The following is a 27511-nucleotide window of genomic DNA, read 5'->3' on the forward strand; positions in this document are numbered from 1 at the left end:
AACTCAGCTGTGAGGCAGCGTCTTGAATTTACGAGTTGATTTTGTTGATGTTGTTGTTTTTGTAACTTACCTGATTTTTTTTTTTCATTTGAAATGAACACAAGTATGATTAATCGTTGAGTACAGGAAATAAAGAACGAATGCTTTTGAGTCCTGTTGCGTTTGTCTATCTACATGATTTGCGCCACCGTTTGTGTTAAAAACACTTTTGCTGAAAGAAAGCGATTTTGGCTTCGATTTTATTAGCCCGCCTATGCCGTTTAGCCTCGTCAGTTAGCATTTTAAGTTAGCGGACTTTTTTCCAACATTCTTCACATTTGTGGTCATATTTTCTTTGCGTTTTTTTCAGTAGATTTCGTCCTTACTTGCGTTTTCGCAGGCGAGCCCGGCCCCACCAGCGAACAAAAAACTTCAAGCGTGAACGTCATCATGTTTTTTTTCTCTCCCTACCCGATAGAGGTTCTCAGTGTGCGAGACGAGAGACAAGTTGAGTCTATCCGGCATCTGCCCGGCTGCCAGTCTGTAACTGTCCTGTCTGATTATCTCAGCCAGTCGCCCCGAGGGGACGCGGCCGCTGAAAGGGGCCACTCTTCGGCCCAACAACGGCTTCTGTCAGAGGATCCGAGAGGGAGACCTCGGAGTCACCGGCTCCAGAATAGCTTGATCCCAACTGATGCAATCAATAGAAATCCGCACAACTGGCGACACCGCCATCAAAAAGCTGCTTTTTAAATACTCATCTATTTAAAAGGCCTCCACTTTGGTACACCCTTCGGAAATCGTTTGTTGTGATTGCCTTCAACTCATTTAATCCCATGTTTAAAATGCCATAACATTATATATATATATATATATATATATATATATATATATATATATATATATATATATATATATATATATATATATATAATTATTATTATATTATTATATTATTTTATATTAATATTATAATCATTAATTAATTAATTTATTATTATTAATATTATATATATATATATTTTTTTTTTTTTAATTTTCCTCATCTGTTTGGCTAAAGGAGGGCCTTATAATAGCTGGGATGAAATAAAATATGTTAAATTAATCAAAGTAATCAATGAATTATTATAAGTTATAAGGACTAAATTAATAAAGTACTTTAGGTACCAATTTAAAAGAAAAATTAACGTAATTCCCCAAATATAAGATCAACTTTTTTTTTCTCAAAAATGGAGGCCAAAAGTACGGGTGCGTCCCTAAAAATTCGATTTTTTATTTTTTTTAAATAAAGATTGATACGAAGATTGATACATAAACTGTGTTTTAACGCACGGATGCGCATTTTTAAATCGTCCGTATTCTTACGTATTCTTAAGCTTGAGGGCGGACGTCGGTTGGCTGACGTTGAGGGATCATTTTCAATAAAAGAAGCGAGCGGGCTGAACCAACGTCCGAGTCCGTTCTTGCTCACAAACAGGAATATTCCTAAAACGAAGCGTTTCTGATGTATCCGCTGATTCAATTAAGAGTGCACCTGTTAGAGAACACGAAAAAGTATTCCATTCGACTCGTTAATTTACTGTGGTCTTTTGGCATATGCACGCAATCATAAACTTGGTGGAACACGGATGCTGCACAACTTTGGGTATTTATAGCAAAGTGAACTCAAACGCAAAGTGAACTCAAACTGGTGAAGGATAAACAACCGCTATTCACCGTTACACTGCGCTGCGTTCACTGACTACTCAGAAACTTGTAACCGCCTTCTTTGTAATCTTTGCAATAAAACGAAGAGGAGAGCCCGAGATGAACGAAGAACTTGGTTCTCTCCCTCTTTCGCAAAATGTCGTTTTTGACTCAGGCTGTTGTCTTTTTTCCAGTCTCTCTTATTGATATCTCTCACGCCATCCTTTGGACGAAATAGCGTGAGAATGACGTGGAAGAAAATGTCCCCGAAATGGTCAAATCACAGCACAACGGTTAAACGTATCGCGGATCCAATCCAGCCAATCGGATTTGTGTAAACTGTAAAGTATAATTAGGCAGCGTTGAAAAAAAACGACTGATTTTTGATTGTATTGGTGGGAAGATTAAACGGGATTAGAAGAATGTCAGAAATAGCAATAGCGAGTCTTGCTAAGACGGACATACGGGCGTTCCGATTGGCTGGAAAACATTTGGGCGTACAAGAGATCCGAGATGTGTTTTGCCGTTTTTGCGAGGGCCCGGCTTTGCGGGAGGCCGTTCGCTGGCATGCGGAGATTCTGTCCAGCCGATGGGCCGGCATCATCATTAACAAGCCGACAGACACAGGAAGCCCCGCCCCCCGCTCTCCGCTCTCAATTCCCAGCATAGACACTAACCTCTTTCACGCCGTCGTCGGCCCCGACTCGCTCTCTTTCCCTCCGCCGACAACAGCGCCGGCCATTGTTCCGGACCCGCCCTCCCTCCCCCGACCCAACTGTTGACCAACAACTCTACTCGCACATTAAACGGAGGGGGGGGGGGGCAGCAACGGGGGCTTGTCCTGATTTAGAATATGACACGTCCAGAATTGCATGTTGAGAAAAGAGGGGTGAAAGGGGGCTGAAATGTTTGGGAAAATTGTAAAAAGAAGGCCATTGATGAGCGATGACACCACACCATACACACACACACACACACACACACACATATATACATATATATATATATATATATATATATATATATATATATATATATATATATATATATATATATATATATATATATATATATATATATATATATATATTTCAAACAATCCTGGTAGAATCATAACTAAGTGGATGTGTCAAGTTGGACTTTGACATGTTGTCACCATCTGGGTGAAATTTCAGCTCCCTACTGTCTTCTGTCTAGAACTTTGTGTGTGTGGAAAACTCACAAAATAAGCAAACAACATTTTGCAAAGGAATTACTATAACACAATTAGCAATAAGTTGCTGCGTGTTCCAATCAATTTGCTCTTAATTTGAAGAGAAAACTGAAGTGTTACTGTCACAGCAAACGCGTTGAGGAAGATTTGTTTCTACTGGCTTTTAATTGTGTTTTGTTTTGTTTTGTTTTTTTCTGGGGCGGGGGGGGGGGGGTTGAGATGGATTTTTACTTTATGTCATATCAGTCCCCAGTTAGGAAGAAAATGCACAATGAGCAATGTAGGTGATCAAAGAATTGCGTGACTTTTTTGTGTATCTTTAGAACTTTGTGTGTTTAGAAAACTCATGGAATAAAACAATTTACCCAGAAGTTGGTTCATGTTCCAATCAATTTGCTCTTAATTCGAAAAGAAGACTAAACTGATTTGCTGCAAACAGCTTTTAAGAGTGATTTTTTTTTTTGGGGGGGGGGGGGGGGGCATTGAACAAAAATGCATGACATTTCGCGTGTGTATGTTTCGAACCTTGTGCGCTTAGAAAACTCACCAAAACAAAGGCACACAACATTTTGCAAAGAAGTCTTCACCACACGGGTTTAGCTGCCTCGTGTTCCAATCAATTTGCTCATAATTTGAAAACAAAACTCCACTTTTCCCGTCACGGCTGTAAAAAGCATTAAATTGGATTCCGCGGAACGCCAGACCCGAGTGAGCCTCCCAAATTAAACCACCAGTGTGATTTTTAATGTCTCTGGCGCTCCCCCCTCCCCAGCCCGAAGCCTCCCCGGGCCCAAGGCGGGGCGATCCTCGGCACAGCCTGCAAATTTCCGGACAACAAAAGAGCAGCGGAGCATGCGGCACTTTCACTTGTAGCCGCTCCCAGCATGCGATCACCTGTTGCCTCACGCTGCTCGCAGCTGCTCCCTGCCCGGACTGCCCGTTCCGGTTCCACTCCCAAATCGGACAAGAAGATTTGTGGCGTACTGTATACGTGCCGATAAGTCCGCCGATGACCCCAAAGGTCATCGCCGATGCCTGCGGCTCCTTAATTTGAGCCGCATTGTCCTCTTTGCATGGGCGCGGCCAGCCAAGCGTTTGACCTTATTCAAATAATAAAGAGATGCTGTTCGCTGATGGGACTAATTAGGGCACCCATGGATGCGCTAAACTCATTCAATGCCAATGACGGATTTGTACGTTTTTACGAGCGTTTGGACCGGCTGTGGCAAACTCGTTTAGGCTTGCGGAGGGAAATCTATTCCCAAGTGGGCAGGACCAATAAAATCATGGGATGTAGTTGTAGAACTTGAAAACAACAACAACAAATTTGTTATTGCTGCAAGTACAACATCGCTCTTAATCAGAAAACATTGACATTAATCATAATACATTTCAAGATTTTCATCTCATTCAGCTCATTTTTATACTTTACATGACAAAATCACCTCGCGGGCCGGATTAAACGCGTTTGGGGTCCGGAACCGGCCCACGTGCCATAGGTTTGACACCTCTGGTTTTGAGATTCAAACATCCAACTTTTTTCAAGGGCTTGACTCGACGCTCTAAAAATGTCTAGCACGTTTTGAATTAAGTACTAAAGCGATCAATTAATCTAGGTAATTAAGTATACAAGTAATTACTTTAGTACCTATAACCAAAGTAATTGATTACTTTCGGCTACTTCAGTACATAAACTGATGGCTTCCTTTCGTAGTTCAGTGGAAAGGTACTAAAGTAATTGAGGATTAAAGTAAAGATTGATACCAAAACATTGCTTAGTACTTAATTGAATACTTTAGTAATTCATTACTAAGTAATTAACGTCATTCAATTACTTTATAAAGTAATTGATTAGGGATTAATTATTCTACTTCAGTATTTTAGCATGATTTAATACTTCAGTACTACAGTACTTTATTACTAAAGTAATTGATTATTAAGGTAATGATGGATTACTAAAATTATTGTATACGCAAGAATTTAATTACCTAAGGTAATCAATTACTTAAAACATTTAATAGCAGCCATTTCAAGACCGCCCTTTAGCTAAACACTTGTTATATTTAACATAAAAAATTTAAGTACATGCGAATGTCTGGATTCTTCAGGTAAACAAAAAACGTAAAAGTACGTCTTTGGGATTGAATGAGTAAATATAACAATATGTCAGATTTAACCACAAATGAGGAATACGTTTCCTAGGTGCAAATGTAATAGTGAAAAAAAAAACAAATATATTCAAACTCATTCCAGTAGACATTTAACGTCTATTACCGTCACTGGCAGTGAACAGGAAATTTTTCATTGAAAACGTGATTTAAACTTGAAAAATGGTCTAAGATCCTCAGCAAATTCTTGTAATCATATAAAGAGAGATGAAAGGATATAGAGGAGTTAGTCCAATCTTTGTTGTGATGTAGCATTGAGATGACCTCATGGGCTACTTAGCGGCACAGTTATTTTTATTGCTGCAGAGTAACCACAGACGAGCGGGATGGGCCCCGCCCGCCAGGCAGGCTGGCTTGACGACAACAGGCCTCATTGTTGTTGCGGGGGCTCTTTTCGCACCCCCCCCTCCCCAAACTTTCTCCTGCCCCGGCCCGGCCTAAGCCAAGGCCTTCGATTTTAGTTCAGGGGTGTCATTTTTGTCATGAGGCACATTGTAGTTATGGTTATGCCTGTGAAGTCAATACATTTCAAGTATAATCATCAAAATTTTGCAAGAGTACATCATGTTCCAATTAATGTGCTCTCAATTTGAAAAGTAAAGATGGCCGGTTCCCGAAAGAGAATTGCAAAGCATTAAGTTGCACAGCCGCATGAAAGTCACTAAAAGAAAATTTCGCAACGAGTCGCATCGTGTGCCAATTAATTTGCTCTCAATTTGAAAAGAAAACTGGCCTGTTCCAGACAGGCCATTGCAGAACAATAAGTGAGATTTTTACACCTGCTTAAAAGTCACTCATACAAAATTTCCCAATATGTTGCATCATGTTCCAACTAATTTGTTCTCAGTTTGAAAAGAAAAGTGGCCTGGTCCTGTCACGGCATTGCAAAACATTAAGGTAGATTTTAACATCCTCATAAAAGTCCCTATAACACTCTTTAATATTAAGTTACTTCACGATCCAGTTAATTTGAAGAGGCAAGATGACTGTTCCTGTCAGGGCATTAGAAAGCATTGTTGAATTTCTACTTCCCCATAAAAGTCACCGAAACCAAATTTCGCAACGTTGCATCGGGTTCCAATTAATTTGCTCTCACTTTGAAAACGAAGCGGACTGCTCCTGTCACAGCACAACAAAGCATTGTCAGATTTGTACATCCCCGTAAAAGTCACTATAACACCGTTTAGTAAAAAGCTACATCTTGATCCAGTTAATGTGCTCCCAATTTGAAAAGACAAATGGCCTGTCCCTGTCAGGGCTTCAAATAGAATGGAGTTAGATTTGTTCATTCCCATAAGTCACAACAACATTATCCAATTAATGTTATACTCTTCCTGTCAGTCCATTAAAAGTATCAAAGTAGCTTTTTCTGATACCTGTAAATGCCCTGTTAAAATCAATCAAAAAATACGTGAAGCCTTTCAGCATTCACCCGAGGGGGAAAAAAAAAGTTACGATACGACTAACCCTGATCTTTTCGAGAGGAACATCAGATAGCCCCCATCAATTTGTCACGTTTGGTTCCCGCTCCGGCCTTTTCCGGGGTAGTATGACCAAAAATGCCCCCCCCCCGTTTGTTGTGAGTCGCGATCGGCTGCGAAGCGTGCACGCCGTTTAATGATGGAGCTTTATAGAGCTGTCAGCATCAATGAGCACAGATGATAAACGCAACCCGAGCTGCTTGCTGCTGGTGACGTGATGGGGGTGGTTGGGGCGCCGGGGGGGGGGGGGGGGGGGGGGGGGGGGGGGGGGGGGGGGGTCACACAGGCCTCGAGCCGCCTAGAACACAGGCCGGGAGCACAGCGAGGCTGCTGGCATGCTGTTGTGTCAGTGTGTGGTCTTATTCACTTTGTGTGTGTGTGTGTGTGTGTGTGTTTGCCAAAGAAGTGCAGGTGCAGGGAAGAGGAGCAGGAGGGTGGGCTTGCTCTCTTTCTCCTCCTTCCACGTTTCTGGTTTTACACTTTAGCTAGACGAGATTTTCTTTGCAGCAATGAAGCTGAGCAAGCGAAAGCTGAAAAAGGCCTTCACATATATATATATATGCTAATTTATGCTAACGTTAATATATGCTAATTAACGGAAGTTTGGGTTGTAGCTCAAGCACAAACTGAATATTTCAAACCCTGTGTTTGTTTTCAGCATTTTGAATATCCATGGCGATTGAAGCACCCCCCCCCCCCCCCCCCCCCCCCCCACACACACACACACACACTCGACCCTGGATAACCACACGCCATGGCAGCTTATCACGCGTAACATCTGGGAGGGTTTTTTTTTCCTCCCCAGGCGAAAAAAAAAAAAAAAGCAGCGGCGCGCGCTTAGCACCTGTTGCAGTCTAAATATCCCCGAGCGCCTGGACGACACTCAGCACGCGAGCACAAGAAAAAGTGGATGAAGACGAGTGCGTGGATGGAAAGATGGAGATAAACATCTTAAGATCCTCGTCTTTCACAAAAGACGCTAATTTAAGTAGGTTGAAAATTACAAATAAAAACGCGAACTAGATTTAGCAATGCTTCGAAATAATTGGCGGTGGTATCATGGCGCGTTCATGGCCCCAGTAAAAATATAACGTTCCAAATTCCTTATTTCGCTTTACATGTTTTCATTTGATCTCATTCCACACACAAACACATTTTATTTCACGGGCAAACATGCGACAAAACGCACGTTAACGAACGTGGTTATTTTTAAAGGTCGAATTCAGGAAAACTAACCTCTAAAACTCAAATTATTAACGCATGTTGGCACAAACAAATCGCAAAAACATTGGATAAAATCAAGATAAATACGGCAGGCTTTGTTTTGGCCTCTTGTAGGTTTTTTTTTTTTTTTTGATCCTCCAAAGCAAATCTAAAACGAGAGCTACATTAATGAAACGTATACGATACGTTGCATAATTTCACCAAAGCTTTTTTTTTCTCCACATCAAAGGTGACAACATAATTTATTCTGTCCTCGGGGCCACTAAGCAGGGACCCGATGTTGCTACAAAGAGTGTTGGGGGGTACAAAGGGGGGGGTGTTAAACGACAGACACTTTAATAGGCTTTCTAGTTCAGCCTTTTAGACACAAATTGTTTATCACCGGTATGCTAGGCTATTACAAACAATCGGCCGTCTTGGATCAATAAATAATGAAGCGAAGCAACGATCCTTTGACCTTTTTTTTCTGGGCTTGGTTGAGACCAAGACGAGACGCAGAAAAAAAAAAAAAAAAGAGGGGAGTGGACCAAGGGGCCTCTTCAAATATTCATCTGCCGGTTTAATGTGAGCCGCGATCCCCCGGGACGCGAACCCGCAAAACACAACGGCCTTAATCTTAATCTACCTCGCTGCACACACACATTTGCGCGCACACACACACACCAGACGAGATTTAAAACCGTTAGTAAGTCAAAGCGAGCTGTTAGCTCATTTGAAGGATTATTTTTTTTCTCCAGAAGAGAAGCAAGATGGCTGGATGGCCGTGAGACGTATTTAGATGCATTTTGTTTAAAAAAGAAAGAAAGATTGTATAAGTGAGCGTCACCCGAGAAGCGCAGAACTCGTTTGATTAAAAGTCGCATTAAAAATACCCACACACAACCCCCCCTTAAAAAAAAAACACTTTCCAAATGCACTTCCGGTTTAAAGACAAAAATAACTTGTAAAATACAAATAAAATGTTATTAAAAATAAAAGAATTTAACCATCTGTGGATTTTAACATTTAAATGTCAGTTTTTTTTAAGTATTTTATGATTGTGTCGCGACGAGGCCTTAAGAGATTTTAAAGGAGTAAAAACATAAAATACCTGAAGGTCTTGAACGATTTGGTGAATTATTTTTCCCCAGAAACTTTCGCTTAAGGGGATTGGGGGGAACAGAAAGAAAACAGAAAGGCGGTTAACCACCCTGCACAAAAGCCGCTATTTTGAATTGTAAAAAGAAAAGTAAACCCCCACGACTACCGCGCCCTTTAAATCCGTGAAAACAAATTTAACACGTGATGACTCCAAATTCAAGAAAAAAAAAAAGTCACGCCAAAATCACAATCAAAACTCAAAGCATTTCAAGTATCCAAATTTCCAAAATTTATTCTTTTCAAACTGCATATGGAAAAAAATATACTCAGTCGAACTCGTAGCTGTTATAAGGATGGTATTAGTTTGGAGTTTATATACATTGGAGTGGTTGGCTTCTGCGAACAGGCCGCATTTTTTTTTTTCTTTCCAAAGACAACTACAGGAATGAATTTGCAGATGAAAACATAAAATATCACAGTCAATATACATCAATTGTACAAATCAAGGAGAAAATAAAGAGCACAAGCATCATACCTCAAACGGATGAAAAGTGGGAGGCGGGGGATTATAAATTAACTGGGGGGGGGGCGGGTATTTATTTCTGAACGAAATGAAATCGATTTCGTCATATTGAGTTTTTCTGTCCCTTTTTACTTCCAAAGTTTGTTTGATCGCTCCAATTAGTTCTGCCATCATTGCAATATTTTCCACGGAACTGGCTTTTATTTATATATATAGCTATATATTTATATACTGTGTATAAAAGAAAAAAAAAACGATGCAACCTCTTAACAATTTCATCTGATTGTAATGTTTCTCTGATAAATACTGTACAAAAGATGATTGCAACAAGAAAACATTTGATTGCGACTCCCACTTTTTTTTTCCTTGCAAACTTGATCCAGCAGTGAAGAGAAGAAGACTTGAGGGCATCTCCTGCATCCTTCACAGCTTCCTTAAAACAAATCAAAGGGGAACACTCTAAAAACGGATTCGTTAAATTTACCCCCCGCCCGAGAAAAAAAAAGTATAAATTGATCAATCTATTTCGAATGTTTTCAAAAATCATTTCGATCAAGATACTGGCTAATTTACTGCCAGCACCCCATAAAAATGTACACGGGGCACAGTTGAGAGGGTTTAATTTTCCTCTAGCATGTTCTGTTATTGAGGGGAGAGAATTTTCCAAAAGGCGGATTGGAGCCCTAGATGTGCGCATAGAAGGCTAACTAATCGACTACCGAGCCAAATGTGAACAAAAACATCATGTTAAGACACTATGCGTAGTTTGATCAAAAGTATACATCGGTAGTGCTTTGACCAATCTGCTGGGCAACGCAACCAAGATGCAGTTTTTTTTTTTTAACCAATCCGTTTTTAGAGTGTTAAAAATGCGATTTTGTCCGTTTCCTGCATGGTGACTTTTATACAATTTTCCCACCCCGTTTTTTTTTCTGTACAAAAATAGTCCGACGTTAAGTCGTCCCGCAGTTTTTTTTTTTCGTTTTTTTTTTTTTTGGATGCTTTTTTTTTCTTATAAAAGTTGTGTTTGTTTTGTTGGCAGCGTCTTCTTACATGTGCGTTAGCGGCAGCGTGCCGTTGATGGCGGTCCCGGGCACGGCGCTCTGGTAGTGGGCGGACATGTGTAGCCTGCTCTGGGCCGTCTGGTCCCCGACTTCGGCCCCGGGCAGGTACATGCTGATCATGTCCCTCAGGTCTCCGCTCTGGCAAGCGGCGCTTCCGGCCCGGTGCGACGACGAGGTGACGATGGGCGGGCTGGAGCTGCTGGATTCGGACTTGACCACCGAGGCGGGCCCCATGGAGCCCAGGGCCGTCATGCCGGGCGGGGTCTGCTGCGAGTAGGACATGGAGTAGGTGGGCGAGCCGTTCATGTAGCCCTGCGAGCTGTTGTACTGCAGCGCGGCGCTCATGTCGTAGCGGTGCATGGGCTGCATCTGGGCCGGGTTGTGCGCGTTCAGGCCCGGGTGCTGGTAGCCCAGCTGCTCCTGCATGCTCATGCCGTAGCCGCCGTTGCTCCAGCCGTTCATGTGCGCCGCGTACGTGTCCATGCGCTGGTTGACCACGCCGCCGCCCACCCCGCCGCCCATGCCGGTCCCGCCCGGAGCCAGCAGCCCGCCCGGAAGGGTGTACTTGTCCTTCTTCATCAGGGTCTTGGTCTTCCGCCGGGGTCGGTACTTGTAGTCGGGGTGCTCCTTCATGTGCAGGGCCCGCAGCCGCTTGGCCTCGTCGATGAACGGTCTCTTCTCGCTCTCCGACAGAAGTTTCCACTCGGCGCCCAGGCGCTTGCTGATCTCCGAGTTGTGCATCTTGGGGTTCTCCTGCGCCATCTTCCGCCTCTGGCCGCGGGACCACACCATGAAGGCGTTCATGGGCCGCTTGACCCGCTCGGGGCTGTTTTTCTGGTTGCCGCCCGCCGGGTTGCTATTACCCGTGACCCCCGCGTTGCTTTGGGGGGCCGGGGGCTTCAGTTCTGTCTCCATCATGTTATACATCGCCGACGGATGACGGCTGCGAACGGCAACGCCGACGGAACCGGGACAGGTCGTCCCCGAAGAATGAGAAAGAAAAGTTACCTGCCGATCCCCTCCTCGACTTTAGTTTTTCCTTATCCCCAACTCTGGACGAAAATTTCCACACGAAAAAGGGAATAAAATAAAAAAATAAAAAAAAAACAAGACGTGACGAGACGAGCGGTCCACAAGCCTCTCTCTCCGCGGCTCGGCGAGAAGCGCGTGTGTGCGAGTGTGTGTGCGTTTGAGCGCCACACACAGAGAACCTTCTCCCGAAAGGTCCCCGTCGCTGTTGTGTCCACAAAACTTGTTCGGCCGTCGCTTGTCCAAAAAGGCGTAAACAAAGTGTACTTTTTCCTCCCCGGTCCGCCCGCCCGAGCCGCCTTGACAAGTCCAGATAGTTTGGGAACAAGTTAATAGACAAGCATTCAAGTGACGCGGCTGTCAGCAAATAAATGGCCTGGACCTGGCCAATCGCGGCGGCCCTGCTCCCCCGACCCACCAATGGGTGGCTTTGATTAGCATAAAGGGGGCGTGGCCTGCCCTGCTCCGAGAAACATGCGCGCACAGCCTGCGTGAGCCAATACAAAGTACATATTTACTATTTCCAGCGTTAGGTGGATAGTTCGTGTGAAATAATAATAATCATCGCAAAACAAACGGGAGCTTTGTCGCTGCGTAAGATCACTCGAGAAAGCAAGGCGACGTGAAAAAAAATCTTGGCCTCGGTTTGTTTGGAAAACTTCATTTTCAAGCCGCAAACCGAAAAAAAAGGCTTTCGGTTACGCAAAGTACACATTTAATTGGATTTTATTATACCTTCGGGAAACTAATCTGGATAAATGACTCGGTGCCACGTGATTAAAAGGGTAACAATAAACTATATGTCGGAGGATGACATTAAATTGTGGAAATGGAAATAAGCAGTGTCCCCTCGCTATAACGCGGTTCACAGGCCTCACGCTTTCACGCCTTTTTAAAATGCAATTGGTGCCCATCATCTATAAAGATTTGAACTTTTGAGAGGTTAAACAGACGCAAATTTGAGAAAATGTTTAAAAAAATGCTAAAGGTGGCGTACAGAGTTTACAGAATTTAAACTTTTTGCAATGAAAAAAAAATCACGAATGAAAAGATATGCGGTATAATAAAAACACACATAAGCGGCATAGAGTATTAAAAACAAAAAAAAACATAAAACAAACGAAAATAGTGAATGAAAAGTACGACAAAAATATGATTAAAAACGAAATACACGTAGACATACTTTTAAAAACGTGAAAAAGGTTTGAAAGAAGGGTTAGAGATTAAAACGAAAAAAAAAACATTAAAAAGAAATGTATAAAATTCTTTACTGCGGGTGTTTGTTTTATTTTTTTGTACATACAACCTCAGCGATAAACGAGGGAACACTGTAATCCCCCTTTTGGGACCTCAATAACATGACAATACCTAAGCAAACTTTCTTAGTTAACTCAAAGCATTGAACTGTTGTGTGTGTATGCGTGGGGAGGGGGATGATGGAGGGGGGGGGGTCTGCTTGGTTTTTAAGGTAATCCAAGATGTTGCCCCCCTTTTGTTTGACCAAGTTGAATGCCAACACACAGAAGGCAGACGAGCGAGCACATCTCGGCGCAAATAAGCCACGTTTTGTTTGCCATCTTGTCGCTACATCTGTCCGGACAAAGACGCAACTCCACTTTACTTCCACAGTGCTGCTGCTGTTGGGGGGGTGGGGGGCTCACGGGGTTTACAAGTGCACGAGGAATAAATGTGAGGAATATTCGAAGGTAAAGCTGATTGATTTCAGCCAATTAGTGAATGAAAAGCAACATACACCTGCTTCTCTCGTGTTCCGGATCAAACCGAACCCGAGGCCCAATTATCACCACGTGAGGCCAGCCTCACACACACATTTCCATTGAAATCATTCCGTCATACCCCCCACCCCACCCCAGAACTTTGCCACAAGCGACTGCCCGCACCTATTTGGCGTTTCAATCTGCAGCAACGCGTGCGTGACACGAGCTCCGTCTACTGGCGAAAAGGAGAACAACAAGCAAAACCGGCTGCTCTCAAAAGTGCCAAACGTCAAACAATTCCGTAGCAAAAGTTGACAACAATTCTGACGCCGAACCCCAAAGCAAGATCACACACCTGGACTCAATTAATTAATTACAAAAACGGATTAAATCAAACTTGAGCAGGAATCCTTGTTATTTCGCTTTTTATTATTTTTTAATATGAGCTGGAAGCGCGAGGCCCCCGCGCCCTCACCCGATGGCGGCCCCCGCAACCTTGCACAAGATTCATCTGGCGCTTAATAGGCTGTGAGAGGCGACACATGCAGCTCGCGCCATTCGAATGCAAGCTTGAAATGGGCCGCTATCTGCATTTCACTGTGTTCCCCGCTACCTCTAATCTGCTTAGGATAATAAAGGAACAGCGGGCGGGGAACCTGCGCGGCTCCCTGAAAGCGGCCGGGAATGGCCCTGCATCCGCAATCATCGCGAATTAAAAAAAAAAAGAAGAGGGGGGGCAGTGCACTTGTAAAAGCTTGCGATGGATGGAAATAATGGCAAGCCGTGATGTGCAAATGTTTGTTAGACAAATCTAATAAGCGATGGGAATTTGAAAAAAAAAGCTGCAAGGATATCATCGGATTCAAGTAAAAAATATTTTTAAAATCGTATTAAATAACTATATTACACACGTTATTATATACTTCTATAATTCAAATATACTGAACAAAGTATGTAAATATATTTCATATATAAAAGCACATATTTTGTATCGCAAAATATTTTCAATACATGCACACGCAGCATCATATAATTTTAAAAAAGGTGTAATTTCTACTTTATTTCTTTACATTCAAATAAGATACTTCTTAAAGCGGCAAAAATGTTTAATTTTTTTGCCACTAGAGGCCGTACCAGAGACCCTTGTCTCACTAAAAATAAAATATCACCACTGCGACTTCAACGATATTTGGTAGATAATTTAATACGTCTGCTAAATCTCACCAATTAAAAGGACATAAATAACGCACGCCAAGCCCTGCTTACTTTCCTCTATTAAAGTATAAAAACTAAAGTTGCGCCCACAATATAAATGAAAATGTATAATTTTCGACAAATCAAACCCTCAAGTTATTACAAAGAGAGGAGTAAATTAAAACCAAAAGACATTCGGATTCATTAGTTTCAAGTAAACGACGCAGAATCTCGTCGGATGACATAAAAATCCGAATAATACCGTTAAAAACGATAACCTCGATTACGATAATATTAAGACTAAAACCAGTAGCATTTGCAGTAGTTCGATATGGCCCGTGCATCTTTTCGATGCCATTCCACAAGACTGCAGCCCGATACACACCCACTTAACTGTCACACACACGCACACGCGGATACACACTCAGACACTCGTCCTGTCCACGCTCCAACTTACTTGCTCTTGGGGAGCGTCGCCTTCCTCTCGCCGTGATTGGCAGAAATCATCGTGGAAAAAAAAAAAGAGAAGGAAAAAAAAAAAAAAAAACTTTTCTTCCCCGTTCGCCAAATCTCCCGCAGCTCGCACGCGGGCCGCCGCCTTCGAGCTCCCTCGCGCGCGCGCATCCACTCAGGCGGGTCCGGACCGGGGATCCGGCTCGGGATCCGAGCTCCGAGCACCGACGCGGAGCTCGGCCGCTCTCGCGTCTGCTCTCGCCTCGCCCTGCAACGGAGAGAAGCCCGGCGTCGGTGTGAAAAGGGGCCGATTTAAAAAGGAGAAGAATGCAAGCAAGAACAACAAAAGTCAGTTATAGCAAAGTCTGCGCCGCTCCTCTCCTATCTTCCACCCCCTAGCTTAGCCCACATAATGAGCAGGAAAAAGCTTTATATTTTGTTCACTGGGTATTCACAGATAATTTGAAGCCATTGTTTTGTGCCACAGATGGTTCTTTTTAATACAATAACGCCGCTCTTTGTGAATAGCGAGCCCACAATAAAAATCTAAAGCGTCCTCCTGAATAACCATTTTGTTCTCCTTGTATAGGCCGAACAAAAGCGCCAGTGAGGTAATGGCCTGCCTTATTGAAAGCTCCGGAATGGGGATTTGATAAAGATTCTTTTCGCTCCTCTTTTATTTTTTTTCTCTTCTTTTTGCACAAAAGTACAAGGCGATGGCAAAAAGAAAGTGACGCTGCGAGAAGGGAAACATCTTGGCAAAACCCCGTCCCTGCTCCCGCTATTATTATTATTATTATTATTATTATTATTATTATTATTATTATTATTATTATTATTATTAACCCGGTGTTGCCAACGTGGAGTAAACGTTTATGACTGCAAAACCTGTTTGAACATACTTGCAGGCTAAATGTTGAAAACATAGCATTATGTCCCATAATGCCTCCAGGAATTGACTTGCTCAAAAGCATATTACATAGGATTATCGGGGGGAATGCAGAACAGCGAAACTATGAATAAAATAAAGAAATAATCATAAATACACTCAAGAATGTCAACTTACTTAATTTGCAAACTGTATTGGTAGGTAAAATGCTTTTTTTGTTTTTAAATCTCAATACTGGTGGCATTATGAGGAATTAAGTCATTCACTATGTGCTCAAACACACTTGCGAGCTAAAGGCTAAAAACATAGCATTATTTCCCATAATGCCACCTGGTATTGACTTGCTCAAGTGTTGATCCCATGGCATTATGGGGGGAAATGCAGAAGAGAAAAACCATGAAAACATATGCTCAAAAACACACTTAACAATGTCAACTTCAGTCATTTCTGAACTGTGTTGGTAGGTGACATGTTTAAAAAAATAGTTTTAATCTCATTTCACTAAGTCAATATCCGGTGGCATTATGAGCAATTCATATGAGAAGCATTTAGCCTCTGGGTGCATTTCAATACTAATAAAAGAAATGCTTTTTGTTTTGCAGGCCAGTGTGAAAATAATGAACATTTTTTCCTTGTGCCCGTGGCATTATGAATAAAAAGCTATGCATTTAGCCTACATATATGTCCGAACATATTTGCAAAGGCATTCAAACATTCATACAGGCTAAATGCTAAAAATATGAATATTTTTCCCCATGATGCCACAGGATATTGACTTGTTCATGTGCACACCTATGACATTATGAAAACAAAGATGAATCAACATCATAAGAAAACCATAAAAAATGACTCATTAAGAACGAAAAAAGTGGCATATTTTAATTTGCACATGCATGTGGCATTATGGGTAAAAAAATCTATAGTTTTAACATTTAGCATACAAGTACATTTGAACGTATGCGTGAATACGTTGATACACACTTGTAGGCTTTTTTTTTTCCCATAATACCACGAGGTATTCACTTGCACATGGCATTATGGAAATGAAAACAAACCGAAGTCATGACTAAAACAATAAAAATGTCTCATAAAGGTTTTTTGTTCTTAAAAGTTGAATGTATTGGTATAAGCCCAAAATTTGCTATTTTTACTTGCACATGCCTGTGGCATTATGAGGAGAAAAATGCTATGTTTTTAATATTTCGCCTGCAAGTACATTTGAGCATATGCAGAAACATATGCAGCATATGATACACGATAAATCTTAAACACATATATTTAAAAAAAAGTTCCCATAATGCCACAAGGTATATACAGGCATTGTGCATGCATATCCAGATGGCATGATTAAAAAAAAAAAAAAAAGCTAAACCACCATCAAAGTGAAACAATTAAAAAAAACAAACTATGTTTACTCACTTATTTTTTTCAACATTTTTATTTGAACTTGTGCATGCCAATAGCATTATGGAGAAAATGCTGTTTTGAGCCTTTAGCCCACAAGTAGTTTTCAACATTTTTCCCAATACGTTTGAACGAGTTTGACTGGAAAATATTTACTCCACGTCGGCAGCTCCGCGCTTACTTATTATAATAATAATAAGGATTATTATTACTATGTATGCCGGCTGCGGTCGTGGCCCTCAAGTGGAGGGTATCACCATTTTTTTTTTTACAATGGAGCTTAAATCTGGAATACATTATCCTCCAAAGGTCTGCGGTGCATTTGAACACAATTTTCTCTCGGGTTGCGCTGCGTGGAATTACGGACCCTGGGTGGCTACACTTGAAACCTTCCGTTATTAATCCCATCTATTTAACTGCGATCCCCCTCATCGCATCCATATTGCATGCACTTGGAAATGTCACGCTTGCGCTAATGCTAACGCAGGTGCGCTGTCGGCGAGCGGCTAGCCGCAGCTCGGTGTCATTTGTAATTAACTGCCGGCTAATCAATAAAGTCTTCGAAAGCAAACACAATGGACGCAAGGGATGAGTCCAAGTCGGACATATTGGATGTCACCAATCGTTACTATGAGAGGGCTCCCTGTCAATCAAAGGCCCTTGGGGGGGGGGGATTTTGGGGTGTCGGAACTACTAATCTTAGCCACGCCTTCTAATTATTTGTGGCTAATCACAGACATTGTTATGAACTACACACACCTTTACAAACAATTATACGAAGGATTTCGGTATTTGGGCAAGGGCCCAATAGGAAGAGACCAGTTGGTGAAAACAAAAATTTTACAGGGAAGTGAGAAAAGATAGAAAAAAAAACAAGAAGCAATGTCCAAAACTGTAAAGCGGCGTTGCTTCATTTTCACACCATTTTCTTTATAATCACTGTAATGAAAAGCCATATACGGACTTAAATCGAATAATATGCTGCAAAACAATCTTTCGTCTTTTTAGCATCTCTTAACATTAACAAGAACAGTATTATCACTGATTGATGAATATCATCAAAGAGGCATAATAAATGAACGGCTTTATGTGTCAAAAATCCTTCTGGCGGTAAATGAGTTCACATAGAACATATTGATGTCGAGGATTCTTTTTTTTTTTTTGCCTGACTCCCCCTTATGGAACCGCTGCAAAACTGAGTAAAAGTATGACTTGAAATCTCACGAGTTGATGTAAAATAAAAAAATAAAATTTTATATATATATATATATATATATATATATATATATATATATATATATATATATATATATATATATATATATATATATATGGCTAAGCCACAGGTGTGGAACTCCAGTTCTGGAGGGCCGGTATCCTCCATGTTTTCAAACCCTTTCCCTCAAAAACACCAGGTTCAAATGATTGGGATCATTTGGAAGCTCCTGCAGAGCTTGCAAATGAGCTAATTATTTGAATCAGGTGTGTTGGGGAAAGAAAACCGGAAAACACGCAGGATGCCGGCCCTCGAGGACTGGAGTTCCACACCTATGTGCTAAGCTGTGATGTAAAAACAACTTGCTATAAAGAATTGCATCTGGATTTAGCCTTCCATTTTTCACTTCGATCATCATAAAAATGTACCTGAACAAAAAAAAAAAAAAAATCTTAAAGTATCTTAAAGTCCCGGTGAGGTAATTAATCAAAGTGCCTGGCCTTCAAACTAACTTCACAGCACAAGTCACACATTTTTCTGCAACGATTCCCGTAACACAGCTCCGGGAAAAAGCAGCCCAGCATTGACCGGCGCCGCTCTCGAACTCAAGGACGGACCGGGGAAAGGGGGGCGGGGGCAAAGCAGCGGCGGGACGGAAGATTTGAAGTCTCCGAGACAAACACAGCGGATGACACCGAGACGGACGGGCTGAGAGGATCAGCGCTCGGGCTCTCAATAGGCTTAGCGGCAAAGAAATAAGACTTGGACTTGCTATCTGATCAATCGGTCCAAATCACAGACGTGCCACTCATATTAGGGAAGTGGAGCAACTTTAATTATCAAAATCATCCGCGGAGGCTCTGCCATGCGATGCGATAGCCGGGCTGCTAGCGGAGCCGCAGAAAGAGCGCAAATGACACCGTGGGAGCTTTGGGAAACATCGCGATTATCAGGGGATGTGAGAAGAAGACTTGATGGCCAAATGACTCCGAGAACATGACGGACGCCGTGAAAAGGAAGCTGCCAAACGCATGACGGCGAAGCGGCGTCAAAACAGTGAGATGGACAAGTGAAAAAAAAACAAAACAAAAGAAACTTCCTAAATAAAATATAAACATCATGTATGCTTTTATTTTGAAGTGGCAACTGTTGTATTAAACGTCTCCTGTTGCGAGATTAGCGGCAGCGCCGACATTAGCGGTTAGCAGCGTTAATAGCGGGAAACAGAACTGGATGCTAGCCGCGTTAGCATCTCTCAACGCTCCATATAGGCTGGCAAGAGGCGTCAGTTCACTTTTCAAGCGTGATAAATAGGTGGACAGAGTTGCTGTTCCTACTGATCACTTTTTAACAAACCAAGTTCAGCCACACGCGCTATTTGAGCCAGTAAAATGATCCGATGTGGTTTTGAGCTCATCTCATTTTAGAGAAGAGATTTGTATAAAATCTTCCTCATGTTTCCGGTGAGAAAGACAATGACTTTCACGCTTTTATTTTGAAGAACTTCCCTCGCCGTTTCCCGACGTAACGGCTGACTTGACGCATCACAGACGTCAACAACGCAATACTAAGTTCAGTCGCTAATTATGCGAATAAAGAACCCTTGAAAAAAGACTTCATTACGCTGCGATCGTATAAGATGTTGGCGGCACCAAAATTATTACAAGTATCAATCAGAGCTATCATAACTCTTATATGAGCGTCTCCGTTTTAGTAATACTCCTGTGAACAAGGATGGGCTCGGACATTGGTTCTGTCTGCTCGCTTCTTTTATTGAAAATAATGCTGTAACTACCTCAGCGAACATGAGCCGCTGTTAGCCGCTACAAGCACTTGCTGCTAACAGCCGACTTGCTCGTCCCGAAATGGTAAGTAATTAAGTTATTATTGTATTATTACATTATTATTGTATTGTTATGATTATAAGTATGAATACGACTGATAAAAAAAATGCTCATCTGCTTGTCAAAACTACGCTTACGAGGCTTCAAATGGGGTCGAATGAAAAAAAAAAACCATCTGATTTTGAAGTTACCGTTTTTAAGCGTACTTTTGGCCTTCATTTTTGAGAAAAAACAAAACATTGCATCTTATATTTGGGGAATTACGGTATTTCACAGGGGTTGAAACCTCTGTTGTTAAAAACACTCAACGGGAACTCTCAATCATGACCGCGGCCATATTGCGAGATTAAACACAACCCTCCAAAGTCAAATATTTGAGTTGCAAAAACGTTAGGATTCTCACCTTGGGTTCAGGCCAAGGTCACGGTTTCATGTACATAAAACCTCATTTGTTCAAGACATTCGCTCGCTTGTAAGAAGTTGGAAAATACTCGAGTTGCTCAACCTCCAGTTTTAGCGTCCACGATTATGAACGATAGTGATAGTTTCGTTGATTATAAAGCGGATCAATGACTGAGTTCATATCTATTATTTATATTCCCGATCGCATTATAGCGCCGTTAAAACGGTATCAGCACGCGTTGCCTTCATGACGTTCCGACGTCACATCGCCGCAGATTACTGGACATCAATCACAACATATCAGACATCAGATTAACTACATTTAGCAACAAATGTACTCGCCACTTCACTTGATTGGCGGATAATACATCTAATCCAAAAGATATTCCTCCATCAGGATTTTCTTCTTTACTGGCGAAATAAGGACAAATATTTCGAAAAAAAATATGCTCAGATCTCAGATGAACTCATATTCAGATTTCTATGAGTTGTTTGATGGTGTTGAATGAAGCAGTCATATGAACAGACCCACTCAATGGAAAACTAGCATATACAGTATATATATATATATATATATATATATATATATATATATATATGTTTACGGTAATTATATATGTGTGTATATATATATATTAGAAGAGAAAAAGTTTAGTATTTATAGAATTATGGTAAAAATAAAATTCTGACATATTTACGATGTTATTACGAACAAATTGTCTTGCTGGCAAAACAATAGTCAAAATCGTCACCGATCTATTGATTCGCCAACAAGACAATGTCGTAATTACGTCAGAAAAGTTCTGAATTCAATAAATATTCAACTTTTAATAGTCTCGTTTGAAATTAGCCTTAGTTGTTGATATTGTCGCATATCCATTTTTTCAAGACAATTTGTTCGTAATAACATCGTCATCTGAAGTAATTATGTCGAAAAAGTTGTTTTCCTTAAATCCATAATTACAAAACTTTTACTATTCTAAAATACATATTTACACATATAAACAACCTGTATAGATACTATATATATATATATATATATATATATATACATATACTATATATTGCGAACATTACTGAACAAAGTGAATTTTAGGTGTTCGAAGTTAGTCTTAGCTGTCGTCATTGTCGCAAATCCACTGTTTCACCAACGCACCAATTTGTTCGTAATAACGTAATCTGTCGTAATAATGTCTAAGTTTTTTTCCCATCATTCCATTAATACTAAAACTTGACTGTTCTTCATTGTGAGAAAATGTGATCACTATTTTCTTTTTATGAATAAAACAATCCACTTTCAGTATAAATATCGTAACAAAATAATCACGTTATACTGTCTTTTCATTCTAATATATATCTATAGTGAAAAAAAATCCGCGCTATTTGGGGCTGGCAAATTGGTTGCGGCGACACATACATCCATTCCCGACGCTTCTCACTTCTCATCCCTCTCCTGACCAACCGCTCTCGGTTTTGTTTACAGGCCAATTTGAATGTGAATGAATCTCCGTCGGATGTTTCTGGAAAGCGGACTAATCCACGCAGGCCGCCGCGAGGCCCCCGGCCTTTTGTTTGGGATTACGGCGGCTTAGCGCCGGCTAACAATGAGGAGATGAGCAGCTCACCTCATCGCCGCTAATGAAGTGTGGCGAGTTATTTCGCCGTTAGCTAGCCGCCGCCCGGCCGAAACGATACCTTGGCGCGCGCGCCTTTACCTCCATATATGGAGAACCGGAATAATCGCCGGCGAAAAATCTGATCCAATACCGTCGGAAGTATTTTCTCCACACAGGTGTGACAATCAAACCGAGAAATTTCTCGTTAGCGGTCTGTAGGCATCTGAGGGGAAACGCGTGCATAAGCTAGCGTCGCTGGGGTAACGAGGCAACAGGATGACCGGAAAGATTTCGCTTTGGCAAAAGCACGCTCAGATCGCAGCCGTCCGCACTGAGAGTATGCTGGCTTCCCTTCTGACAAAAGAGCCTGCCTGGCATTTTCCAGAAAGGATGGCGGGATTTTTTTTTTTTTTTTTTCCCTGGCCTGACACCCACACAGGCTTCAGATAAATTGGTTGTGTCGTTTTTGAGTAATGCTGCCAAAAAATCGCTACCGGTAACTGAAAAAAAAAAAAGAAAAAAAATGCAGATAAGACGTATTGGACTATAAGCCGCTGGGCTCAAATCATGAGAAAAAAGTTGAGGCTTGTAACACAAAAAATAAGGTTTATTTTTATAGTTTTAAAGCGTGTAAATATTCAATTCCAGATACTTTTTTATTTACCTATTTATTTTCAAATATTTAATTAAGATAAGTAGATTCTAGTATTCAAGCACAAAAATAATCAATTACTTTTGGAACTACTTAAGGCAAATTAAATAAATTGCTTAGTTTAATAGCTAAAGTAATTGATTACTTTCTCAAGTACCAATAATAATGGATTAACTTAAGTTTGAACGTAATGAAAAACCGAAGTACTAATCGATTGAGATGCTAAAATAAAAAAGTAATCAAGCAAAAAGCAATCAATTATTTTAGATACTAAAATTGACTTTAGTGAGGAAGTACTAAAATAATCAATTACCTTAGGTACTCAAGTACAGTACTAACGTTTTGCTGGATTAAACAGCACATTTGAGTGAGTCAAGACTGCTAAAAAGTGATCAGTAGGAACCGCAACTTGAGTTAATTACGCCTGTTAAACTTCCTTTGAAATGTCATCCAACTTCTGTCGCCATTGGCCCACCAAGTGCATCAAAGTGTCTGAAACCGAAAAAAATGGATGCCAATCCTTATTTTCTTACAATAACACTTTGAATGTCAAAAACAAAGCCTATCCTTTTTAACGTTAACAGAAGAAAAAGACAATAAAGCTACTTTCGAAAACTACTTTTTTCAGCGTTCATGCCGGTTATAAGTTAGTCTAAAACTGAAAAAAATGACCAATTGTTCAAAATGTCTGAAACAAAAGAAATTCTGCCAATCTTTTTTTTTATTGCGATAACACCATTCATGAAAAAAACAAAGCCTATCCTTTTTCACATTAACAGAAGAAAAAAAAACTAAATAAAGCTACTTTCAACAACTGTGAACTACTTTTTTCAGCGTTTATACAGGTTATAAGTTAGTCTAAAACTGAAAAAAAAAATGACTGTTCAAAGTGTCTGAAACAAAAGAAATTATGCAAATTATTAACACCATTCATGGTATAAACAAAGACTATCATTTTCAAAATTAAAAGAGAACCGCAATACTTTTTTACGGCATTTACACAAGTTATACTGTAGATTAGTCTAAAACTGAAAAAAAAAGCGCATCAAAGCTCCTGAAACAAAAAAAACTGCGAATCATTTTTTTTTTTAAATTGCAATTATGCCTCTTAAGGCAAAAACAGGCCTATTCCACCCCCCCCCCTTTTATTTTAGAAGAACCGAGCTAGCTTGACTTCCTACTGACAGTGTACATTAATATATGAAAAGACTTCTTCTCATTCTATAAGATACGTTATGTATACGCCGTATTATGTTAGGCCCAGCCACATGTTTGGCCTTGTACTCAACCGGGCTGTCGGAACGCATCGAGTGACCGTAGCGCCGGCTTCTCCGCGCGGCCTCGTTTTCTCGCGGCCGCCCGTCAATCGTAGCGCCGGCCGGCAACCGGAGGAGGGATTTTCAATTGGCTTTCCGAGCCACGCGGGGAAGAACTGCTTTCAAGGACTCGGCAGTTATTAACATGACAGAAAAAAGAAAAAGTAATCATCGTCGGCGCTTTTTAACGCTATCGTCCCTGGAATGCTCGAAACGGCGATTTGAACGACTCCAGGCAAATGCGTTTGCGCGCGACTCGACAACATAAATAATTGCTGAGCCGAAGGGCTCCTGAAACATTCCGACACGCAAACACAAAGTAGTTTGACGCGCTAGCCGGCGGGAAAACGCAACGTCGGACAGAAGCGATAAAACCAAGAAGCCGTAAACGCGGCGTGTTTACCTTGGGGCTGAGAAAGCTAACACCTCCGTGATAATGTGCGCGCGCGTATACTTGTGCGTTTCGGCGCTCTTAAACGGCGCGGGCAACGCCGGTCGTGACTTTACGCGCCCCGCGCACACATCCGTCCGCGTACTATTTAAACAGCACTTGTTGAATTTCACAACAAGCTCATAAAGGATGCGGAAACGTGCCGGCGTCCGCGGGAAAATAAATGGAGATTGTTTGCGTTAGCGTGTGCGTTTGGAGAAAGAGGTGAAAAGGGTTTATGACTTGAAAGCCGTCGTGGATCGAGCGGGCCGGATCGTTTTGGCGGCTGGGGGTGTAGAAAAAATGTGAAAGATGTTTTTGGGGTTGTTTTTTGTTTTTTTCTATTCATTTTTTAAGTGCGTAGATCCGGAAACCCCATTTTTAGCATTTTAGCATTTTAGCATTTTTAGCAGCGTAATATTCAATTTTATTCTGTTTTTTTTTTTTTATATAACAAGAAAAGTTAACAGACGTCATGTCACTTTGACCTGTAACTATAATGTATTAATATAAATTAAATAAAATACGATAAATGAAATCAAAATAGCGTATTATGATTGTCACCAATCCAAAAACTTTAGTGTTTTTTTTTGTTTGTTTTTTTTGCCAACATTTTTCTTTTGTGTGTGTGTGTGTGTGTGTGTGTGTGTGTGTGTGTGTGTGCATTTTTTGTTTATTATCCATATAGAAAAAAAACGTATCAAACATTCTAGGTGAAAATACTCGTTTTATCCATTTTCTGTTATTTTTTTAATTCTACAGTTCAGGGAACCCTCATTTTGAGAAAAACGCAAAACAAACTTTTGCAGCATAGTATTCAGTTTTATTGTGTTTTTTTTTCCACCGTTGAAAAGAGAATAATAATAATTTCGGTTTATGTCTTATTTTGTTGTCGTTATGGCACAAGTCAACGGAATTTGTGGCTAGCAGCTAGTAGCGGCTAGCTAAAAATGGCCGGCTGGCAACAGCACATATTCTGATGTATTTTGATTGGCTTTCTTTTTTAAATCGCAAAACAAACGTAAAACAAACTTTTGCAGCATAGTATTCAGTTTTATTGTGTTTTTTAATCCACAGTTGAAAAGAGAATAATAATAATTTCGGTTTATGTCTTATTCTGTTGTCGTTATGGCACAAGTCGAGGGATTTTTTGGCTAGCAGCTAATAGCGACTAGCTAAAAATGGCCTGCTGGCAACAGCATATATTCTGGTGTAATTTGATCGGCTTTTGTTTTTAAAATCGCAAAACAAACGTAAAACAAACTTTTGCAGCATAGTATTCAGTTTTATTGTGTTTTTTATCCACAGTTGAAAAGAGAATAATAATAATTTCGGTTTATGTCTTATTCTGTTGTCGTTATGGCACAAGTCGACGGAATTTGTGGCTAGCAGCTAGTAGCGGCTAGCTAAAAATAGCCGGCTGGCAACGGCACATATTCTGATGTATTTTGATTGGCTTTCTTTTTTAAATCGATATAGGCATAGGTTAAAGAAATAAAATGTAAATAAAAACGTAAAAATTAAGTAAAAAAAAGTACAAATAAAATGAAAATAAATGAAAAAATTCTGCTCAAAATGTTAATTATGGCGGTCATACACTTTCCAACTTTAAGTGCGTTTAAGACAGGCCTTTTTATTTTGACACACAGATGATGGTTTTATCCAACGGGAAAAAAAAGTATCAATAAATAAAGTGAAGCGGAATTGATCCATTTCAAAGCAGTCGGGCCTTTGGCGGGGGCGCAGGAAGCTTCCAACTCTGTCTCGGGACCAAAGTCACCAATGTGATCCGCCTGCCTCTAATAGAATCAAATGATGACATAATGAAACGGTTAATCAGGCAGCCGTTCAGCCTACTCGCATTGAGACGTTCCCCGCATCTAATCTTCAAAAGGTGCAAAATCTGTGAAAACGAGATGACTTGAATGATGTCCACATGAGCGGTCCCAACACCAAATATTTCTTGGCTCCTGCGCCCAAACAATGGCGGCATCTGCCGCCAGACCAATTCAGTAATGAAAATCCCCTCTCTCTCTCGCTCGCTGGTTGCATGAAGTGTGATCCTTGCTCGCCCGGCCAGTCACTAATGTAAATGAAAAGCAGTGGGACAGGGACTTGCTAATGTGTGGGCAGGGACAAAGCCCCGAGGCGAGGTGTATTGTACGAGCCCCGTGACACATCCCGACATCTCTCTTATGTGTGCACGCATGTGTGCGCACACACACACACACACACACTGCGTCACCGCCTTGTCTTTATTGACAGCTCCTCAAAATCGATAAAAATGATCTTGAAGTTCACCCCTTATTTGGCTGCATCATCTTGGAAGTGGCTCGTCTGGAATATAGCGGCGGTACTGTACAATGGTCCAGCCGAGTGTGTGTAATTTGCCATTGATTTTTGCCCCCCCCCACCCCAACCCAACTCCTGCATCCTTAGCCCCTGAGTCACTGCACACAAGGCGCACACAAAACTTCATCACAATGAGCGTTAATGCACATTCACAATAACGCTCTTTTCTCTTGCCCTCGGGTAATGTCAGACGTTCTTTATCTGTAGCCCGGCTTTCTTTTTCCATCTTTAATCTTCTCCTGGCTTCATGCTTTTGGAAATCTCTTCACAGGTCACTGTTCTTGCAAGATAATGGACGACTTTTTTTTATTTTTAATTTTGCCCCAAGCGCCAATCACCTTCTCAACGAAATAATAGGGCAATATTATATGTCGTTCGCGTTGAATTTGAAGCCCATCAAAAGTTATTTAAAACGACTAAAGTATATTTGATAGAGCGAAATACTAACTCTAATTAAAGTCCTTATTTTTTTTTTAATGCCAGCCATTAAAAAATAAAATAAAATAAAAAAGGAGAACCTGTTGGCCTATTTCCAGCATTTTTTAATTTATTTTAATTTAATTTAATTTCCTGCTTAA

General features: G+C 40.9%; 1 protein-coding gene and 1 long non-coding RNA gene across 8 annotated transcripts in view; both read right to left on the bottom strand.

Moving 5' to 3' along the window:
* LOC148416628 (uncharacterized) overlaps positions 1-27511 on the bottom strand; it is a 143801-nt gene that overhangs the window by 25331 nt on the left and 90959 nt on the right. For 5 of the 6 annotated variants that reach the window (XR_015866948.1, XR_015866949.1, XR_015866946.1 and 2 more), the window contains one exon: positions 14817-15080. This is a non-coding gene — a long non-coding RNA (uncharacterized LOC148416628). Of the gene's footprint in view, positions 1-14816; positions 15081-22282; positions 22303-27511 lie in introns of those variants that run through there. The other variant, XR_015866950.1, reaches the window with a different exon arrangement.
* sox2 (SRY-box transcription factor 2) lies at positions 9640-12547 on the bottom strand. 2 transcript variants are annotated; one of them, XM_088425322.1, is made up of 2 exons: positions 10408-12543; positions 9640-9787 (listed from the first exon to the last, which is right to left on the bottom strand). In XM_088425322.1, exons 1-2 carry the CDS (start codon positions 11343-11345, stop codon positions 9778-9780), a joined length of 948 nt encoding a protein of 315 aa, XP_088281448.1. In that variant the 5' UTR covers positions 11346-12543; the 3' UTR covers positions 9640-9777. The 2 variants fall into 2 exon arrangements, with proteins under 2 accessions (XP_088281448.1, XP_088281449.1); XM_088425323.1 differs by lacking the exon at positions 9640-9787 and having other exon boundaries at positions 10268-12547.

This window comes from Hippichthys cyanospilos, chromosome 10 (assembly GCF_059441005.1).
Source record: "Hippichthys cyanospilos isolate Australia breed blue-spotted pipefish chromosome 10, RoL_Hcya_1.0, whole genome shotgun sequence".
In the NCBI taxonomy this organism is placed as follows: domain Eukaryota; kingdom Metazoa; phylum Chordata; class Actinopteri; order Syngnathiformes; family Syngnathidae; genus Hippichthys; species Hippichthys cyanospilos.

Coding starts and splice junctions, on each gene's coding strand:
- sox2 (XM_088425322.1), bottom strand. CDS start 11,345: ATGTATAACATGATGGAGACAGAACTGAAGCCCCCGGCCCCCCAAAGC.